The sequence below is a fragment of the Gopherus flavomarginatus genome, chromosome 19, assembly GCF_025201925.1.
Source record: "Gopherus flavomarginatus isolate rGopFla2 chromosome 19, rGopFla2.mat.asm, whole genome shotgun sequence".
NCBI classification, from domain to species: Eukaryota; Metazoa; Chordata; order Testudines; family Testudinidae; genus Gopherus; species Gopherus flavomarginatus.
The window spans coordinates 18,978,474-18,995,842 of NC_066635.1; the positions used below are offsets into that span (position 1 = coordinate 18,978,474).

Here is a 17,369-nt window from a genome sequence, read left to right on the forward strand (position 1 = left end):
GCAGTCAGCCAACAAATCAGTAAACTTTTTAAAAAATGATTACCAATTCCTTTGATTCCCAAGATGCTCCATGATGGAAAGATATACACATTGTCCACTTGCAATTATACCAGCACAGACTGGGATTTCATCAGATCTCAAAAGCTAAACAGAATTGCTCTGTGTTCAGTCTTAACTCTTAATACTATTCTATAAAATGCCTGGTGGCACATGAAGGGATATTGACAATTGAGAAGGTGTCCCTACTTTATCCAGTGCTGAAACTGACTATAAACCAAATGAACATGAGTAGTCATTCTCCCTAGCCAATTACATTTTTGACTTGAAGTGATGTGAATGTTTTTCTTTCAAAGTTTGTAGAAAGAAGTATTTTTAAAACAATTTTAGATTTATTATTTACTGTACACTGTTTGTAGCTCAGAAATATGAGAAACTTCAAATCAGCATTATTCTTTTAAAGGTTTTGTACTGTTGGGAAAAGTTAGTCACTGCTTGCCAATTCTCTGATTATTGTGGAGCATAGGCCAAGTTGGTTTGTTTACTACATTATGTACTTTTCTGTGCTCATCAACACACTTAATTCTGGGGAGGCAAAAATTAGTTAAGAGATACTGTCATGTTCTTTTGGTCCAAAATTTAAGTTAAGCTAAAATAGTTTTTTTATATAAATTTCAGTGTTATGCAACAGATTTGTTGGGATATCTATTTTTTTCCTATAGTGTTTGTATCCAGACACATAACACCAGTGTGTTCATACATGAAAAATAGAAACCTAACCAAAACAAGACTGATCATTTCCATGTATAAGCTGAATGCAGAGCAGAAAGTAAGCTACATAAATGGTGAAGATTAAATTTATTTTTTAAAATCAAGTTATTAGTTATTAATACAAAGAGAGAAACTCATTTTACACGATATGTGAATAGGATCGGCACACCTTTAATGGACAGAATTTTTTTTAAGTATATACATAGGAGCACTTAATGTTGATTCTAGAAAACAGCAGGTTGGATATTTTAATAAATCCTCCAACAAACCTGACAACTCTCTGACCTAATAACGTCAACTGCAACAAACACATTTTCCTTTGAGTCATCTATTTTGTTGCAAAAATATCTCAACCTTTTTTAAATGATGTAAAGTTTCATATAATGTTACCCTTTAGATACATACTGTACTGTATTTCTTCTGTACTTCAAAAGGTTAAGGTCATCAAAGAAGGGGAGTAACTCATTGCACTACTAAATGTTCCTCTTTTGTCAGAGGGTGGACGTTGTTTTAGAATAAATGCATAAAAGTAAGTACTTCCATTTTCTTCAGCCTAGCTGTCTAAAAGTCAATGAAGTAACAACTTTACATCAAATAATCTGACGTTTATTTTCTGTAATTAAAGAATCGCTCAAATCACAACTAGAATTTCAAAAACAACACTGGAGGCAGGTGTCTTGCTGAATGAAGTCATTTGTGAAAGGAACTAAAAAAGTTTCCAAGCTGCATTAATATTGATTTAACAAGCAATCACAAATACTACTTTAGTCTTCAGTATTTACATTGCTTCATCAAAAAAAAATAATCCAAGTTTTTATTTTCTTTTTTGGCAAGCCATTATTAAAGCAGGTTAAAAAGCGTTAGTCCCTTCCTTGGAACTCCCACACTGCTAGCTTCATAAACTCAAAACAGCCGCCTCCAGCCCTGCAGTCCCAAACATCAATTGTAATTAAAATCCTTTTTATAAAAATATTTCCAAAATACGTCTACACAATCTTAAAAGGTATCTACTATAAAATTACACGTTTATTTGTGTTTTGATTTACAAGCTGATTAAGAGATGTGCCGTTTTTAGTCAATACGTTTATATAGATTTTTTACTGTGATTTTAAAATGATGAATACATGTATAATTTGGCTTGGGAAAAGTTACTGATATTTGCTTTTCCATGACTGAATCCTGCAGATCTCTCTTCCTGTTTCAGTGGCATAGACTTGCATGCCTGCCACTCAAATGACAAACTTCCATTTTCCCTAGTGTAACCTGAAATTCTGACAGCTTGGCATATTTACTATCCATCCATTTACTGCAACTACCGGCAAAAAATTTAAAGGAAGTAGCCTAGATTAAGTCTACTTAATCTGTGGTGGTATGAATGCTTCATTTTCAAACATATGGTAACAGATACTTGATTTAGAAAGGAAAGGGGGACTTCAAATTATGATGAGTAGCAGGCAGTTTTTCTAGAAGATTCACTCCTTATAATAAGCAAAAAACACATTCAGAAATCCTTGGAAATTGGATTTTCACTGTTATCCAAGTATCTCAAACCTGCACCATGTGACCCAAGAAAGGAAGAAATTGTTCTCTGCTGGAAACCCACACAGAGACTGAGAATTCATGGTCACAAGGCCAGTTAGTTTATTTGAAACAAATGCCAAGTTCAAGGGAAATATCCCTTGTCAAGCACTGTTGTAGGTCTGAACCTCTGAGAATATTTGTTTCTTTAAAGAAATACTTTTTCCTGACACAAACTTAAGCTAGCTGGCGTTTAAGTGTAAACTCATGTTCAACAATTAAGGTTTTCTCCCTTAGAAGTCATTGCAGAAATTTAAAGATATCAATTACTGCGGTGGATCATTTAACAGTAATCTACAGAAAAATTACATAGGACTCATCTAGAATGGCTTCCAACTGTATCAAAAAATAAAGGTGCTACAGCAGTGGTGGGCAACCTGTGGGCCATCAGGGTAATCTGATTGTGGGATGCGGGATATTTTGCTGACGTTGACCTTCCACAGGCATGGCCCCCTGCAGCTCCCAGTGGCCGCGGTTCGCTGTTCCTGGCCAATGGGAGTTGTAGGACGTGGCGGCCAGCACATTGGTCCACCGCTTCCCGCAGCTCTCATTGGCTGGGAACGATGAACCGTGACCACTGGGAGCTGCATGGAGCCGTGCCTGCGGATGGTCAACGTCAGCAAAATGTCTCGCGGCCCGCAATCAGATTACTCTGCTGGGCCGCATGCGGCCTGCTGGCCAAAGGTCGCACACCACTGTGCTACAGCAACATTAAGTCTTGGCACTTCATGCCTGGCTTGGTATTTTTAAATGTAATAATCAAAAAATTACAGAGAAATAGAAGACTATCATACGTTTTTCCGGAGTTCAAAGAGTGACACTACTCAGTACTAAAATGGAGAAAATCTCTTTAAAAAGACACTTTATCATATCAGCTGGATGCTGCTGAATCTCACGAGGATTCCCCACCCCCACAACACAAAGACACACACACACACACACGGATCCCTTGACAAAGGATTGTTTATTAAAAAAAATAGTAGGGAAACTAAGAAGAAAGTCAGCCATCACCACCCTATCAAATTATATGAAGTCAGCCTGAAAAATGGAATGCTCTATATTTCTAGAAATAATTTGACATATCTTTAATATTGTCAGAATGCCAATATTCCAGTGAAGAGCACAACAGACTTGTCTATAACTAAAACAAAAGAAAGAGCTGCTAAAAAATTAACAAAGCATTTGTCTTGTCAAAATGATATACACCACAGTTGCTAACCTGCCTTCAGAGGAAAAAACCAAAACAAAATCGCTTGACACTACAGCATAGACTACCTTTAGAAATCTATGTATTATTTTAGCTACAGTTGCTAAATTTTCAAAACACTGCACCTAACTTTAGAATGCACACTAATCTTCATTCCCATTTACAATGGCCAAGGAAATCCAACAGGGCTTGTCTACACTATGGGCATTACAGTGGCACAGCTGTTGCGCTGTAGCTATGCTGTTATAGCACCATATAGACGCTTTTTACAGAGATGGAAAGAGTTTTTCTGTTGCTGTAGCTAATCCATCTTGTGAGTCATGGTAGCTAGGCCAATCTAATTTTAAAAGTAGACCAGGCCCAACTTGGCACTTTTCTAGCTAATCACACTTAAAAACATTTCTTGGCACTAAGAAGGTAGGCTAGGAAGGATCTTGCCAAAATTCAAGTTAAACAGACCATGAGTATTTGGATAGGAAACCTCAGGAGGCTAAACTAAGGTCTTCTCTACAAATAAACTTGCACTGGTTTAATAAATCGGGCACTTTTCTTAGTTTAATAGTGGCTTTTATTGGTTTAGCTGAAGACATTCAGGGGGTTGCACTACTTAACTAAACTGGTTTAAATTCACACCTGGGGTTAAATAAGGGCAACTCTCTGTACAGACAAGGTGATGTTGGCAATGCAGTTGGCACTTAAAGGCAATGATCTTGCAAACTCACACACTCAATTTTAAGCACTTTAAAAGCTTCATTCACGTCAATGGGTCTACTCACATGCATACGTTTTTGCAGGATCAGAGCCCAAGTCAGTATTGAACAAATTCCAAGGTACAGTACTATTGTGCATTTCCTCATGATGTTGCAGCCGTTCAGTGAGATACAAACAAAAAAAACTAAGGTAAAAAAACTGGATGAGTTTCTCCCCCCTCACCCCACCCCAAATAAAAAAAAATTCAATTAGTTCTAGTTCTTATTATTCTGTGGTGCTTCTTGTTAGCCCAAGTGTACTAGCTACTAGTCTAAAGCAACACACTTTTTTTTTTTTTTTAAACTCAACACGCCCCTAACGTTTGAGTTGGATCTTGTAGTTTCTATCCCTCTTCCAGTCCTCCCTCCTCCCACTGGTGTTAACATGGTGTTGTATGCTGTTAAATATGTGCTGAATTCTACCTTACAATTGGCAAGATTAGATGATTCTCATAAAAGGACTGCAGAGTGCTTTGAGACCATTCATGATGAAAGGATATACATTATAAAATTATATTCTTCTACAGAAGTTGTAACAACGTGACCACCAAGGTGGGTGTTTGAAGATCTGACATATAAAACACCTTCCTAAAGAAACTGCTTTGTGTACTTTACTTTTTATCATGTCATGATAAAAAAAAACCACACTATTAAATGATTTTTAAACCTATTATAGGCAACAGCTAGGATTATTACAGAGATTAGACTTTTTTATTCTAGTTTATCTACTGCGTACATTTCATAGCACTTCGTATGCAGTCAGTTTCACTCTTTCCCATGAATAGTCAGTTTCCTCTATTTGTGCAACTGTTAACAAAGAAAGGGAGAGAAACATTTTCACAAGCATAGGAAAATGTGTTTTTAAAAAACTGGTAGTGACATTTGGAACAGGTGTACTACTTAAAATTTTATTTTCTCCCCTTAAACGGCTAGATTTCCAGTTTAGTGTGCCCCTTCGAAAGAATTTTCCTATACTCATTTCCAACACTATTAAAATATTGTTTATAAATAGGACAAAATTGAGAAGTATAAAGTCAATGTAATCTGGAGACAAGAATAGCAACAAACAGATACATTTTTACTTCAGGAGGAGAAAAGTTATATTGCTTCTGTATTTGGCTCAGGTATGATTGTTATTGAAATACTCCACCCTGTTCTGATTACCATAGTTCAAGAAGGATGTTGAAAAATTGGATGGGGTTCAAAGAAGAGCCATAAGAATGACTAAAGGATTGGAAAACATGCCTTATAGCAAGAGATTCAAGGAACTCAATTTATTTAGTTTATCAAAGAAGATTTGGGGAAAGAGATATCTTATAAAAAAAGGTTCTTCAGTCTAGCAGACAAAAGGCATAACAAGATCCATCAGCTAGACGTATAAGCTAGCCAAATTTAGATTAAACACTCCATCACTGGACATTTTAAAATCAAGAACTGGATGTTTTTCTAAAAGAAGTGTCCTAAATCAAACAGGAATTCAGGGCATTCCCATGGCCCATATATCATGCAGGAGGTCTTCCTAGATGATCACAATAGTCCCTTCTGGGCTTACGATCATCTATGAATCCTTCCATGCTAGCTAGCATTGGTTGCTCTCCTGAAAGGTGCTTTTCTTGAATAAGTGAGGAGGAGAAAGGAGCGGGGAGAAAAAAGTCTTTTCCATTCCACACTTGATTTATGTCCCAAAAGTACAGCATGCTAAAACTGCACAACTAAGGTTTGATAAAATCTTTATGAAATCACACACAATATTCACAGCAAAAATCCTACAAAAGTAACCCATCAACTTAAGGCTTTTTCCCTTCACTTAAGACAGTGCTTATTTACGGCCTTGTTTATACTACTCTGGTCAGAAATCCTCAATCTGAAAGAATAGCTGCTTTTGCTTTCACAGTTTATCTACCCTTTCCTCTCTCACTAAGTTAACTGCCCAGGTGTCATGAGCCCTGGAACAAAACAAGATTTTTTTGTTACAAACATTTTCTACAAGACTGTAATTCATCAACAAGGAAAAAGTCATCTCAGAGAGAGACACAATTCAAGCAAACTCAACCACAGGATAATATCACTGCTGCTAAGAATCGTTAAATACTGTCACAAAGCACGGTTGACATTCTATCGCAAGCCATGTGCTGTTTCAGCAAATTTCTATTTATTCATGTTGTTTTGCTCTAAGTGAGAACTGATTAGACAGACATAATACAACAGCTTTTATTAGCTGTGCGCGTTCCTCTTCTAGACTAGCAGAACACACAGTAAGAAAACATGGTACTTCAGCTACAGTCAAAACATGGATCATGGCAATTCTAGATTAAGCTAACTCAGAACCTACCATTCATTTTTAAAATCACTCTGGAAGTTTTACCTCATTAGACAAAGTGATTACAGTGACATTGCTTTTCCCTAAATAGCTATTCTCATAGTACAAATTAATTTTATTGTAGTGCAATTACTGAATGTTATAGTTTTAAGTACCAATGTGTTGAAGAAAATTAATACCATTCCCCCGTTGTTCCTGTGATTAAGGATCTCATCAGAAGTCCTCAGAAAAATGATATCAACAAGTCAATTTAGCCCAACTTAAACATTTTTAAAAAGGAATTTTGGAAGGCGAACCCAAGGCTATGTCTACACTATAAGTACTACAGCAGCGCACAGTTGCAATATGAACCACCTGCTACAGGGGACAGAACGGGGTTTTCCGTTGCTGCAGTAAACCCACCCCCATGCGAGGCCTATGGAAGAATTCTTTCATTGACCTAGAGGTGTCTGTAACAGGATCTAGGTTGGCTTAACTACATAGTTCAGGTATGCGAATTTTTCACACCCCTGAGCGTCATAGCAAGGTTGACCTAAGTTTGAGGTGCAGACTAGGCCTAAGCATTTGAGAACATTCCACGTTAACTAACACAAACCACACAGGTCAGCCTCATTAGTCTATATTGGTACAAAACTGCAGTCCAAGAGTGTAAAAAACAAAACACTACAATTAACAGTTTTCAAATCTTCAAATGCACCAAAGGAGCAAGGAAGTCCAGAAAAAAAGCATACATGGCCAGAAAAATCATATATGTCATTGCTTACACAGAAAATGCCTGACTGAATCAGACCATTGGTCCAGCTTGTGCAGTATCTTGTATCTGTCAGAGCGAATACTAGATTCTTCTGACCAAACCCCTCCCCATACATATTTCCTTTTGTTGAGTCCCATTATGTTATTATTGTAAGGAGCACTGATTCTTCACAAGTCTTCCAAAGTTTCATTAATTTGAAGAATTGTATCATTGGCAAACTTCATTGGCTTGCTGTCTACTTCTTCCTCCACGTCACTGATATCAAACACTGGTCCCAATACTGCCCTGGAACAAACCAATATCAGCTCCATTTATCATTACTTACCACAACTACAATGCCTATTGCTCAAAATTAACATGGTCAGTTGAAATATAGACAACTTAAAAAAAAATAGTTGAAAGTTGTTCCAAATATTTCACTTGCTGCTGTGTATCTTTGTCAATGATTTTTGTTTCACAACTATATTTTAATCAATGTTTTTCTCTCCTGTGTTGCCCCATGCAAGACCCCACAAACGGGAAATGGACATAAATAATTATATAAGCGAAACAATGAAACTGGGATATGCAAAGTGCTGGCAAGTGCACAAAGGAAACTGAAGGAAGTAGAAAACTATTTTCCCTTTAAGTAATCTCAGTTACTTCTTGTAATAAAATAGTTTTAAAGCTTTTCTAACAGAAATGTAATTTTTTAAAAAAAATACTGATAGCTAGTGTTCCTTTAATTAGTTTTTAACCTACATTAGAACACTGCACCTAACTCCACCATAATTTTCCTTAATAGTCACCAGGCCCAGATGCCCTGGGTGAACTTGTATTTTGGTTCCATTTCTTTGAGTCTGAGACCAGCAGCATGGGGCGCAGGGTATGAGGATCAGTTCCGGGCTGTGGAGCCCAGGTGGACTGCACGGGGAGAAGGTTCTCAGCCCAGGGGCTCCCATGGCCATATACTCCCTGATCATCTAGCACAGGGGTCGGCAACCTTTCAGAAGCGGTGTGCCGAGTCGTTTATTCACTCTGATTTAAGGTTCTGAGTGCCAGTAATACATTTTAATGTTTTTAGAAGGTCTCTTTCTCTAAGTCTATAATATATAACTAAACTATTGTTGTATATAAGGTTTTTAAAATGTTTAAGAAGCTTCATTTAAAATTAAATTAAAATGCAGAGCCCCCTGACCAGGACCCAGGCAGTGTGAGTGCCACTGAAAATCATCTCGTGTGCCGCCTTTGGCACCCGTGCCATAGGTTGCCTATCCCTGATCTAGCAGGAGGAGACCAGGTGTTCAGCCACCACTCACGTCCGTGGGAAAGGCAGACCTAGGGGCTGGCTCACCTGCTCTGACAGCTGGCAACTCTAAATGGCATTGCCTGCACCCTCCCCAGCTGGACCCGCCTGGCCAAAGCCTCCAGCCCCGGGCTCGTCTGCACTCACCCCTGTTCCGGCAGCCCAGACCTGGCAGCTTGAAGTACTTGGATGGCACCCCCCTAACCCTTAGGCAGTTGCCTACATCGCCCACTGACCCATAAGGCTGGCCCTGGTTGTCACTTATGAAGAACACTTTCAAAAACTTCTTGAAAATCCAAATAATGGATCCACAAAATTGCCTTTAACCAGTTAGACAAGTGCTATCTCCCTTAAAGTCATGCTGATATGGCACTGCTGATTCGCTTACATTTAATAAGAAGGCATTGCCATGCTTTTAATAAATTGTTGAGATGTTTAATAGTGCTGTAGGAGGATAAACATTCTTCATATAAAGGACTGTGCTGTCCAGGTAATTTTCCAGGACAGTCCACTTCTTATTACAAGTTGTCCACTACCACCAGATTCAATTCCCTGAAGAGCCTAAGAGAATATACAAGTTCTGCCAGCAATTCCCTCCCTCCATTTTAAAATACGAGGGCTGTCAGTTTGAGTGTCTCTGTTAATTTCTAGTGTTGCTATACTACACAGGGAAAGAGACAGTCTTTCGGGTCCTAGGCCTCAAACCATTAAATGTTATACTTCTCAATGCCCCATGAAAGAATTGAAATAACTTCCCTATTTTGACCATTATTCCTACCTACGATTTCTTATTTCAAGAGAACCGGCTGGGAGACCTGGAGCTTTAAGGAACAGCAGAACTATTTTGAAGTTTTGAGGCTATAAAGGGTGTAGTTAGTGAAGGTTTTGCAAGTGTTTATACTAGCCATTATATATAAAATACATTTACAGCTTTGAAGGGTCACAGTTAGTTAATACACCTCTACCCCAATATAACGCTGTCCTCGGGAGCCAAAAAAAATCTTATCGCGTTATAGGTGAAACCACGTTATATCGAACTTGCTTTGATCTGCCAGAGTGTGCAGCCCCACCCCCTGGAGCACTTCTTTACTGCATTATATCCAAATTCATGTTATATCGGGTTGCATTATATCAGGGTAGAGGTGTATTAATAATCTTGATGAAGGTGGAATGTGACCACAGTTAGTTACCACACTTATTTTTGCAGAATGTGCAGTGAAGTTTTTCATAAACACAAATGGTTACAAACTTAGTGGGATTTTGGGGAACCCCTGCATATTAATCTAACTCTTATTTGCAATCACAAATGTGAGATATAAAATGTTTTCATCCCTTTAAACATCTGCAATCGGAAAGAGGTTCCCTCTCCAAAACCTGAAAGCACATATATACCATTTATGCATTTATTTTCCATTACATACTAGCTGATATTCAATATTGCTAATGCTCATCAGTCAGACAATTACTTTTCCTCAATTATTGCCAGAGAATAGATACTAAGGAGTAAAAAGTGTTAGCAGTTCACTGAGGCCCTATCTACATGGGACCAACAATTATGTAAATACAGTGAACACCTAGCCAAGGTTTTCTAAGGGCTTGCCTACACGATGGCAGAGGCATTAGAAGTTATTTTGTGTGCTTTAATGTAGTCTTGTTTCAAAAAGCACTTTATTAACACACACTAGGGAACTCTAGCATGCATCAGCAGGGTCCACATAGGGCAGTTAGCGTACGAGACGCTTGTGTGCATTAGAATTTACTGGCAAGTGGTGAGGAATAACGCATAGTGTGGACAAGCCCTTAGAGTACTAGTGAATTTTGGCTTTCCGACTTAACACTAAAAGCACATGACCATCTGCCCTCTGAAAATCAGGCCTCCTTAAACAATCTCAACTTGGGGACTGAAAATCACTAGCATTTTGAAACTCTTGGCAATTTAAAACAAACCAAAATCACCCCCTTCCCCAAAAAACCAAAATGGCTATAATACGGTTTGACTTCAGCCATACTTCTGGCCAATTCTATCATAATCTGATTCAGCCACAATAGTATCTAGGCGCACCAATCAAGGACCCATTGTACTGGGTGCTCTAGAGACATGCAGTAAAAAGACAGTCATTGCTCCAAATTGTTTACAGTCTAGGGCCTGATTTTACAAGGAGCTTCATGCAAACCACACCCGCCCCAAACACCACCGAAATGAATGGGGCTCTGCCTGAGTGCAGAGCTGCTTCTAGCATCGGAGTCTAAATTAGGTTACATTCATGGTTAAATCATACTTAAGGACTTACACAAAGTGAAAAACACAGATGACAATACAAACTATTATGCAAGACATTCAACAAACACTGTCATGTAGTTTTATTTACTCTACACGTGGAAATGACATAAATCAACATTTCATTTAGTGGGACTTCAAGTTATATACATTTTGCAGATTCCTGAGATTCTGAATTTTGATTTTTAGTATATTCTTTAGCAAAAATATATTTTTTTAATTGGATGCAAGTTGGTGTTTTAGTACCAAAGGTCCCTGATTAGTGTGGCAGAAAAATCATTCTTGAGAACAGGTAACACAGGAACGAGGTTTGCATGTTCACTTCTTCGCCGCTCCCAACCAGGGCAACATACTCCTTTAAGTGAGCATAAAGGGGAGACTAGAGAGAAGTCTCTTTATCAATCAGATGGATCGAATTGTTCCATAATGGAAAAATAACAATCAACATGAATCAGATTCAACCTGAACACACAGTAAAAGTCAGTTACCTATTAACCTCCCTTACAGATCAGGTTTCAAGGATTCAGGAATAAAGGCAGTGAATATAATAAAAGAATTTCAAGTAATACTACCCCTAAAAGCCTCTGTTCTTCGTATATCTTTAGTGATTATTGAAATATAACCACTGCCTGTGAAAAAATACCAAGAGAGTGAGCAGCGTTCTGATTATCAGTGGTTACAGCTATTGGCAGTTTCAAAAACAAAAAAACCAAAAAAATCAAAGCACTCCTTCAGGTTAGTCAGAAAACCATGTTAAATTAATTCAATAATCCATAAATCACTCTCTACAGCCATACTATCTATGAGTGTATGCGTGAGAGAGATTTTTCCATATCACTTAGCCTAACACATAATGCAGATGAATAATATCTAGCATATGTAAATTTCCTTGCGTGTTACCCTCTGGTAGGAAAGATTTTCCTGTCTCAAGTGATCATCCTTAGCTCTGAATATTGCTACTCTATTCTGATAAGAGGGCCATTACCTGTCTCAAATATATTTCTGAAAAAAATGTTTATTTTCTCTTTAAAACAGACTACATTTCTTTAAAAGCTTTCTGACCTGAGAGTGAAAAGGCAATGCCCCACCGCAGGCCCTAGGAGAGGGCTCTAGAACCTCCTGCTTCCTAGGATGCTCATTTTGAACACTTCTTTGATTTGAAATGCCAATCTAGTGGATGTCACCGGTGAAGTGAATACACCTTTTATACTGACTCTAGATTTACAGGAAGAAGAAGAAGTCTCCCCACTCCCCCCAAATGACAAGACTAGTCAATGAATGAGGTGGTTTAAAGCAAGGTCCCAACCTTTTCACCTGGTTGCTATTTCCCCAGTAGATCAGTGGTGAAAGTACAAGGTGGAGGTGATTGTGGTCCCTCTATCCTGAGCATCATTTTACTCTTCCCCCCCCACTCATCTACCCTGAATCCCAACACACAAAAGGAAAGACTCCCCCCCTCTAAAAAACTAAGCTCACCCTCCCAAGTCTCCCTCTCTAAAAATGAGGCAAGGCCTCCCTTCTCCCCCTCCTACTCCCGACATAGGGCTCACGCTTCCCCCACAATCCAGTATCCTCCCGCCAAAAACATTTGGGTTCAGCCCCCCGCCAGCCAGCCCCTCGCTATCCCCCTCCCTGTCCTGCGCCTGCCGGGGAAGGAGAAGCAGCAGCCCGGGGCCCTGACTGAGTCTCGGACCCAGCAGCTCCCACCCAGGGCCCTAGCTGCGACCGCCCCGCACTCTGCCCCCGACCTGCGCCGAGCCCCGGGGACAAGCAGGGCCTGAGGCCCTCCAGCGGGCTGCCGGGGAGCGGATCTGCCCCAGCCCGGCCCCCCTCACCTTGTAGTACACGTCGAACTGGATGTTCTCGGGCAGAGAGCGGATGTCGCGGCGCCGGGCCCGCCCGTAACTATCCACCACGGCCGAGATCGCCGTGTTATAGAGCGTCTCGGGCACCCACTCCAGCTCCACCGCCGCCATCTTGGGTGTGCGGAGCCGCCGCCACCACCGCCGCCTCCCCCCCGCCTGCCTGCCCGGCCCGCTCCACCTCCCCCCACGCCGCGCACCCGGGGGGCTCCCGCCGCCCAGCAGCGCCCGGGGAGGCCCAGGAGGATCCAGCGGCCGCGGCGCCGGAGAGCGCGCACCGCCAGGGGGTGGAGAGATGAGGCAGGGGGATGATTTGCTCCCGCTGGGCCGGAGCCGGGGGGAGGCGTCAGGGAGAAGGCCTGGGGAGGGACGGGAGAGAACGAGGCGAAGTGCAGAGGGGCGCCCGGGGGAGGTGAAGGGGCAGAGAGGGAGGTGGTGACGCCAGGTGGGGGAGTGAGGGGGCACGGGGGGGAGTAGAAAGTGGGGAGCAGAGGGGGATGCATTTCGGGCAGAGAGGGGGAAGAGGGGTGCATTTGGGTGGGGAGGAAGAGGGAGCTGGTCGGGAAGAAAGGCTGGGGAGATGCGAGGCCAGTGGAACTCCTGGCGATACAGCGGGCCTAAAACTGGTGTCAGGGAGAGGAGAACCCGGCTCTGGTTGTGGAGAGAAGCAGCTGTGAATTTTAGTCACCGGTGCCGTGCAGTGCCCTGTGTTCTGGCCCCACCAAATTGACTTCTACATCATTTTCCTTATTCATGTCGTATTCCTATCCAAAAAACACTGGGGGCTGTCCCTGCTATGAAGGAGGTACAGTCTAATAAAACAAGGGGTGTGGGGGGAAGAGAGAGAACATGCAGTACAAGCAAAAAGACTGGTCCTGGCTCTAAATATTCAGTAACTTCCTAACCTGGGAATGTAATTTTATTTTCTTTTTTTTCAGTTATAAGCTAAAATGTGGATCCCCAGTACCCTTCAGCCTTGTCTTCACTAAGAGAAAGGGTGGTTTTTTTTGGTTTATGTTTTCACCATGCATTCATTAATACATAGTGTGGACAAGATTATTTGTAGTTTTAGCAGATTGAGGTTCTAAACACTAGGGAGGTGCAGGAGCTTAGTTTTACCTCAACTTGCTAAACATGTAAAACAGCAACTGCCTTGTCCTTACTGGAATATAACAGTGCATAAATTACCATGTGTTAGCTAAAACAGGGTAAAATATAGCTTTTTTGCCCCCTACTGTAGATGCAAACTTTGACTGATTGTGGAAATGATGCCATCCTGAAGAAGAGCTCTGTATGATCTTGTCTCTCTCACCAACAGAAGTTGGTCCAGTAAAAGATGTTACCTCACCCACCTTGTCTCTCTACTGTCATTAGCCACTGTCCAATTTTTCTCCTTACTGTGTTGTTTCAGAGTTATTTTCTCTAACTTGCCATCCTTATAGGTCCTACCCATCCCATTAAGGATTGTGATAGTTCTCTGCCACAGTTCATAGACTTATAGACTGTAGGAACACAGGGAATATTAGGATTATCTAGTCTGAAAAAGAAGCCTATTTGCAGCCACCTACCCAAGCAGAATGCAGGCAGAAAGTAAGAATATGCACAGCAGACATTCTCAGAAATCTGCAGAATGTAGGTCTTACAGTGGATTACTATGGCTCAGGATCGATGGCTGCAGTTAAATGCCATGAGTTAAGAACCATGACTTTGAGTTAGGGACTTCTATATTGTAAATGTTTTTATTGCAAACATGGATAGATAAAATCACAGATCTATACAGGGCTGGCACCAGCTCAGCTAGCAGGTGCATGGGGTGGGCAAGGGGAAGGGGTAACACATCGGGCTCTTTGGCGGCAATTCAGCGGTGGGTCCCTCGGTCCCTCTCGGAGGGAAGGACCTGTTGCTGAATGCTGCTGAAGAAGAAAGTGGCTTTTATTTTTTTTTTCCCACTGCTTGGGGCGGCAAAAAGCCCTGGCTGGGAATCCAGCTTGGGAGCTGTAGTTCCTTGCCTAGCTCCCTGCCTATAGAGCCAGCCCTGGAGCAGGGAAAGAACTACATTTCCTAGCAATCCCTTGGCAGCTATCAACAGGAAAGGGAGAGGTAGGGAGTGAGGTAGCTGACCCATGCTGCAGCTTGCTGTGAGTTGAAAGGGGTGGCACTGTGAATGGGGAACAAGTATGCTTAAGGAGTAGAAGGCTTTGCCCAAGGTATCCCCTTCAGAAGACTTCCCCAGACTGGATTAGGGATATTGGTGTGACCTCACCTTATAGCCCCCAAATTGGGTGGAGTAAATGGACAGTGCCCCTCTTTATCTGAACCCTAGCAAGGGAGGTACGTGGATCCCATTAGAATTTAAAATGAAAAGTAAGGGAGGGGAAGCGCTGGACCTGGGCAGCTTTAGATACAGTACCAGGCACTTAGAAGGATTTCCGCTTCTGAGCCATGGAAGCAGAAATTGACTTTTCCTTTCCAGATATAGCTAATGTTCAGAAAGGGAATCTAGCACCTGCCTTCCAGATTGGAACACCCTCAAAATTCAGGAGTGCTCAAGCTCAATTTGGGCAGCTGTTACTTCATTTCTCCCAAATCAAATATACTGATCCACTGTAACTTGCTGTAGAAAAAGTAGGCTAGAATCATAGAATATCAGGGTTGGGAGGGACCTCAGGAGGTCATCTAGTCCAACCCCCAGCTCAAAGTAGGACCAATCCCCAGATTTTTACCCCAGTTCCCCAAATGGCCCCCTCATGGATTGAGCTCACAACCCTGGGTTTAGCAGGCCAATGCTCAAACCACTGAGCTATCCCTCCCCCCCAAAATTGGATAAAATTGAGCAAGAAATGTTTCCCAGTGGTTTTTAGGACTGGAATTGCTATTTCCAACAGCCATTGCCTTTTAGTTTTATTTGTTTAAAAGGAAGACAGTGATATTGCACTGGCAAATTCCTCATAGAAAGAAAGAGTGGAACAAAAGAATAATAAAGGCACCTCAACTTTTCCTCATTTATGGAGGACAGTCTTATAATATGCATCCAGATATCCTCCAATCACACAAGCTGAAAATTGTTCCACTTTACTGCAGTCTGTAGCCATATGGGAAACAATCCTGTCTGTGTTCTGTGCACATCCAAAATTCCTTCTGAATGACCTGCCCTTGGAGCGAGTTACCAGTGACCCAGGGCTGGGACAGCAGGAGGGTGCAGGTTGAGGGGAGAGCCCAGTGCTGGGGCATTAGGATGTATGTGTGGGGGGGGAGAACCCAGGGCTGGGGAAGTAGAGGAGTGCCGGGAGGAGCCCAGGGCTGGAGTGTGGGGGCAGCCAACATTTTTTTTTGCTTGGGGAAGTAAAAAACCTAGAGCCGGCCCTGGAGCTATAACTGTTCAGAAACGGTGTTTCAGCCTCGATCCAGGATTAGTCCAACCTGCCATGGCCAATGTAGGATTGCTGCCAACAACATATTACTTTATCCTTTCTAAAAGTTCCAAGGGATTGGGCTTTCATCTGTTTCCAATAATCTTGTAGATGTCACTGTCAAAGGTTTTGTTTTTCAAATACAGGTTGCAAGAGGATATTTTTCTTTTAGGATTTTTTCCCTTGATAGAGTATCAGTAACCATTATTTCTCTTCTCCTTTCTTTTGTTGTCTCTCAAAATGTTGGCTTGCATACTTCTGTTATTGTCTGATAATTCTGCAGAGTGGATAACAGGATACATCCTCACTGGGTAGGAATGAGCTTCCCCTGCTGGGATTTTGTAGCATATCCTTCACCCCTTAAGAGTAAATGAATTAAGATATAATAGAATTATACAAAGGGCAAGTACAGCACATTTAATAATACTTATTACTTTATTCCTAATCGACTTTATGAATAGTCTTTTATATAACCTCAAAATACTTAAAAATTAATTAACCCTCATTAAAGCTCTGTGAGGTTATCCTATCCATTTCACAGATTGAGAGAAAGCAGTTGACGTGCCCAGGAGTCATAGATTTCAAGGCCAGAGGGGAGCACTAATCATCTAGTCCATGGGTTCTCAAACTAGGAGTAGGGACCCCTCAAGGGGTCATGAGGTTATTACATGGGGAGTCACGAACTGCCAGCCTCCACCCCAAACCCCGCTTTACCTCCAGCATTTATAATGGTGTTAAATATATAAAAAAGTGTTTTTAATTTATGAGGGGGGTCAAACTCAGAGACTTGCTATGTGAAAGGGGTCACCAGTACAAAAGTTTGAGAATCACTGATCTAGTCTGTACTCCTGTACAACACAGGCCATAGAACTTCTCCAAAATAAAGATTGCACAATGAGTCAGTTGTTTTTTTACTATTTTAAATTTTACATTAATGGTTATTAACCTTGTTAAAAAGGCTGTCTGGGGATTTTCTGTACTTGTGTGTTTCTCACTATTGCTACAGAGAAATGTACAATATACATTTCTTAACTCTCTGGAAAATGTTGAATTGGCAGGAGTGTGGTTAATTCTAATAATGTTATCCAAGTTTGACTTTGAGCTTGTTTTCCTGGTCTCAATTTATTAGCATGCATTATGTTCCATCTCTATGAATTC

General features: G+C 41.2%; 2 protein-coding genes across 3 annotated transcripts in view; one reads left to right on the forward strand and one right to left on the reverse strand.

The window, feature by feature from the left end:
- APPBP2 (amyloid beta precursor protein binding protein 2) overlaps positions 1-12,967 on the reverse strand; it is a 41,943-nt gene extending 28,976 nt beyond the window's left edge. The window contains exon 1 of one of the 2 annotated variants that reach the window (XM_050929322.1): positions 12,775-12,967. In XM_050929322.1, the coding sequence (XP_050785279.1) occupies positions 12,775-12,915 (141 nt within the window). In that variant the 5' untranslated portion in view covers positions 12,916-12,967. The remainder of the gene's footprint in view (positions 1-12,774) is intronic. The other variant, XM_050929323.1, reaches the window with a different exon arrangement.
- A 3,140-nt stretch (positions 12,968-16,107) lies between these two features.
- The window catches only part of PPM1D (protein phosphatase, Mg2+/Mn2+ dependent 1D), a 44,918-nt gene continuing 43,656 nt past the window's right edge, over positions 16,108-17,369 (forward strand). The window contains exon 1 of the mRNA XM_050929326.1: positions 16,108-16,522. Coding sequence (XP_050785283.1) covers positions 16,452-16,522 — 71 coding nt within the window. The 5' untranslated portion in view covers positions 16,108-16,451. The remainder of the gene's footprint in view (positions 16,523-17,369) is intronic.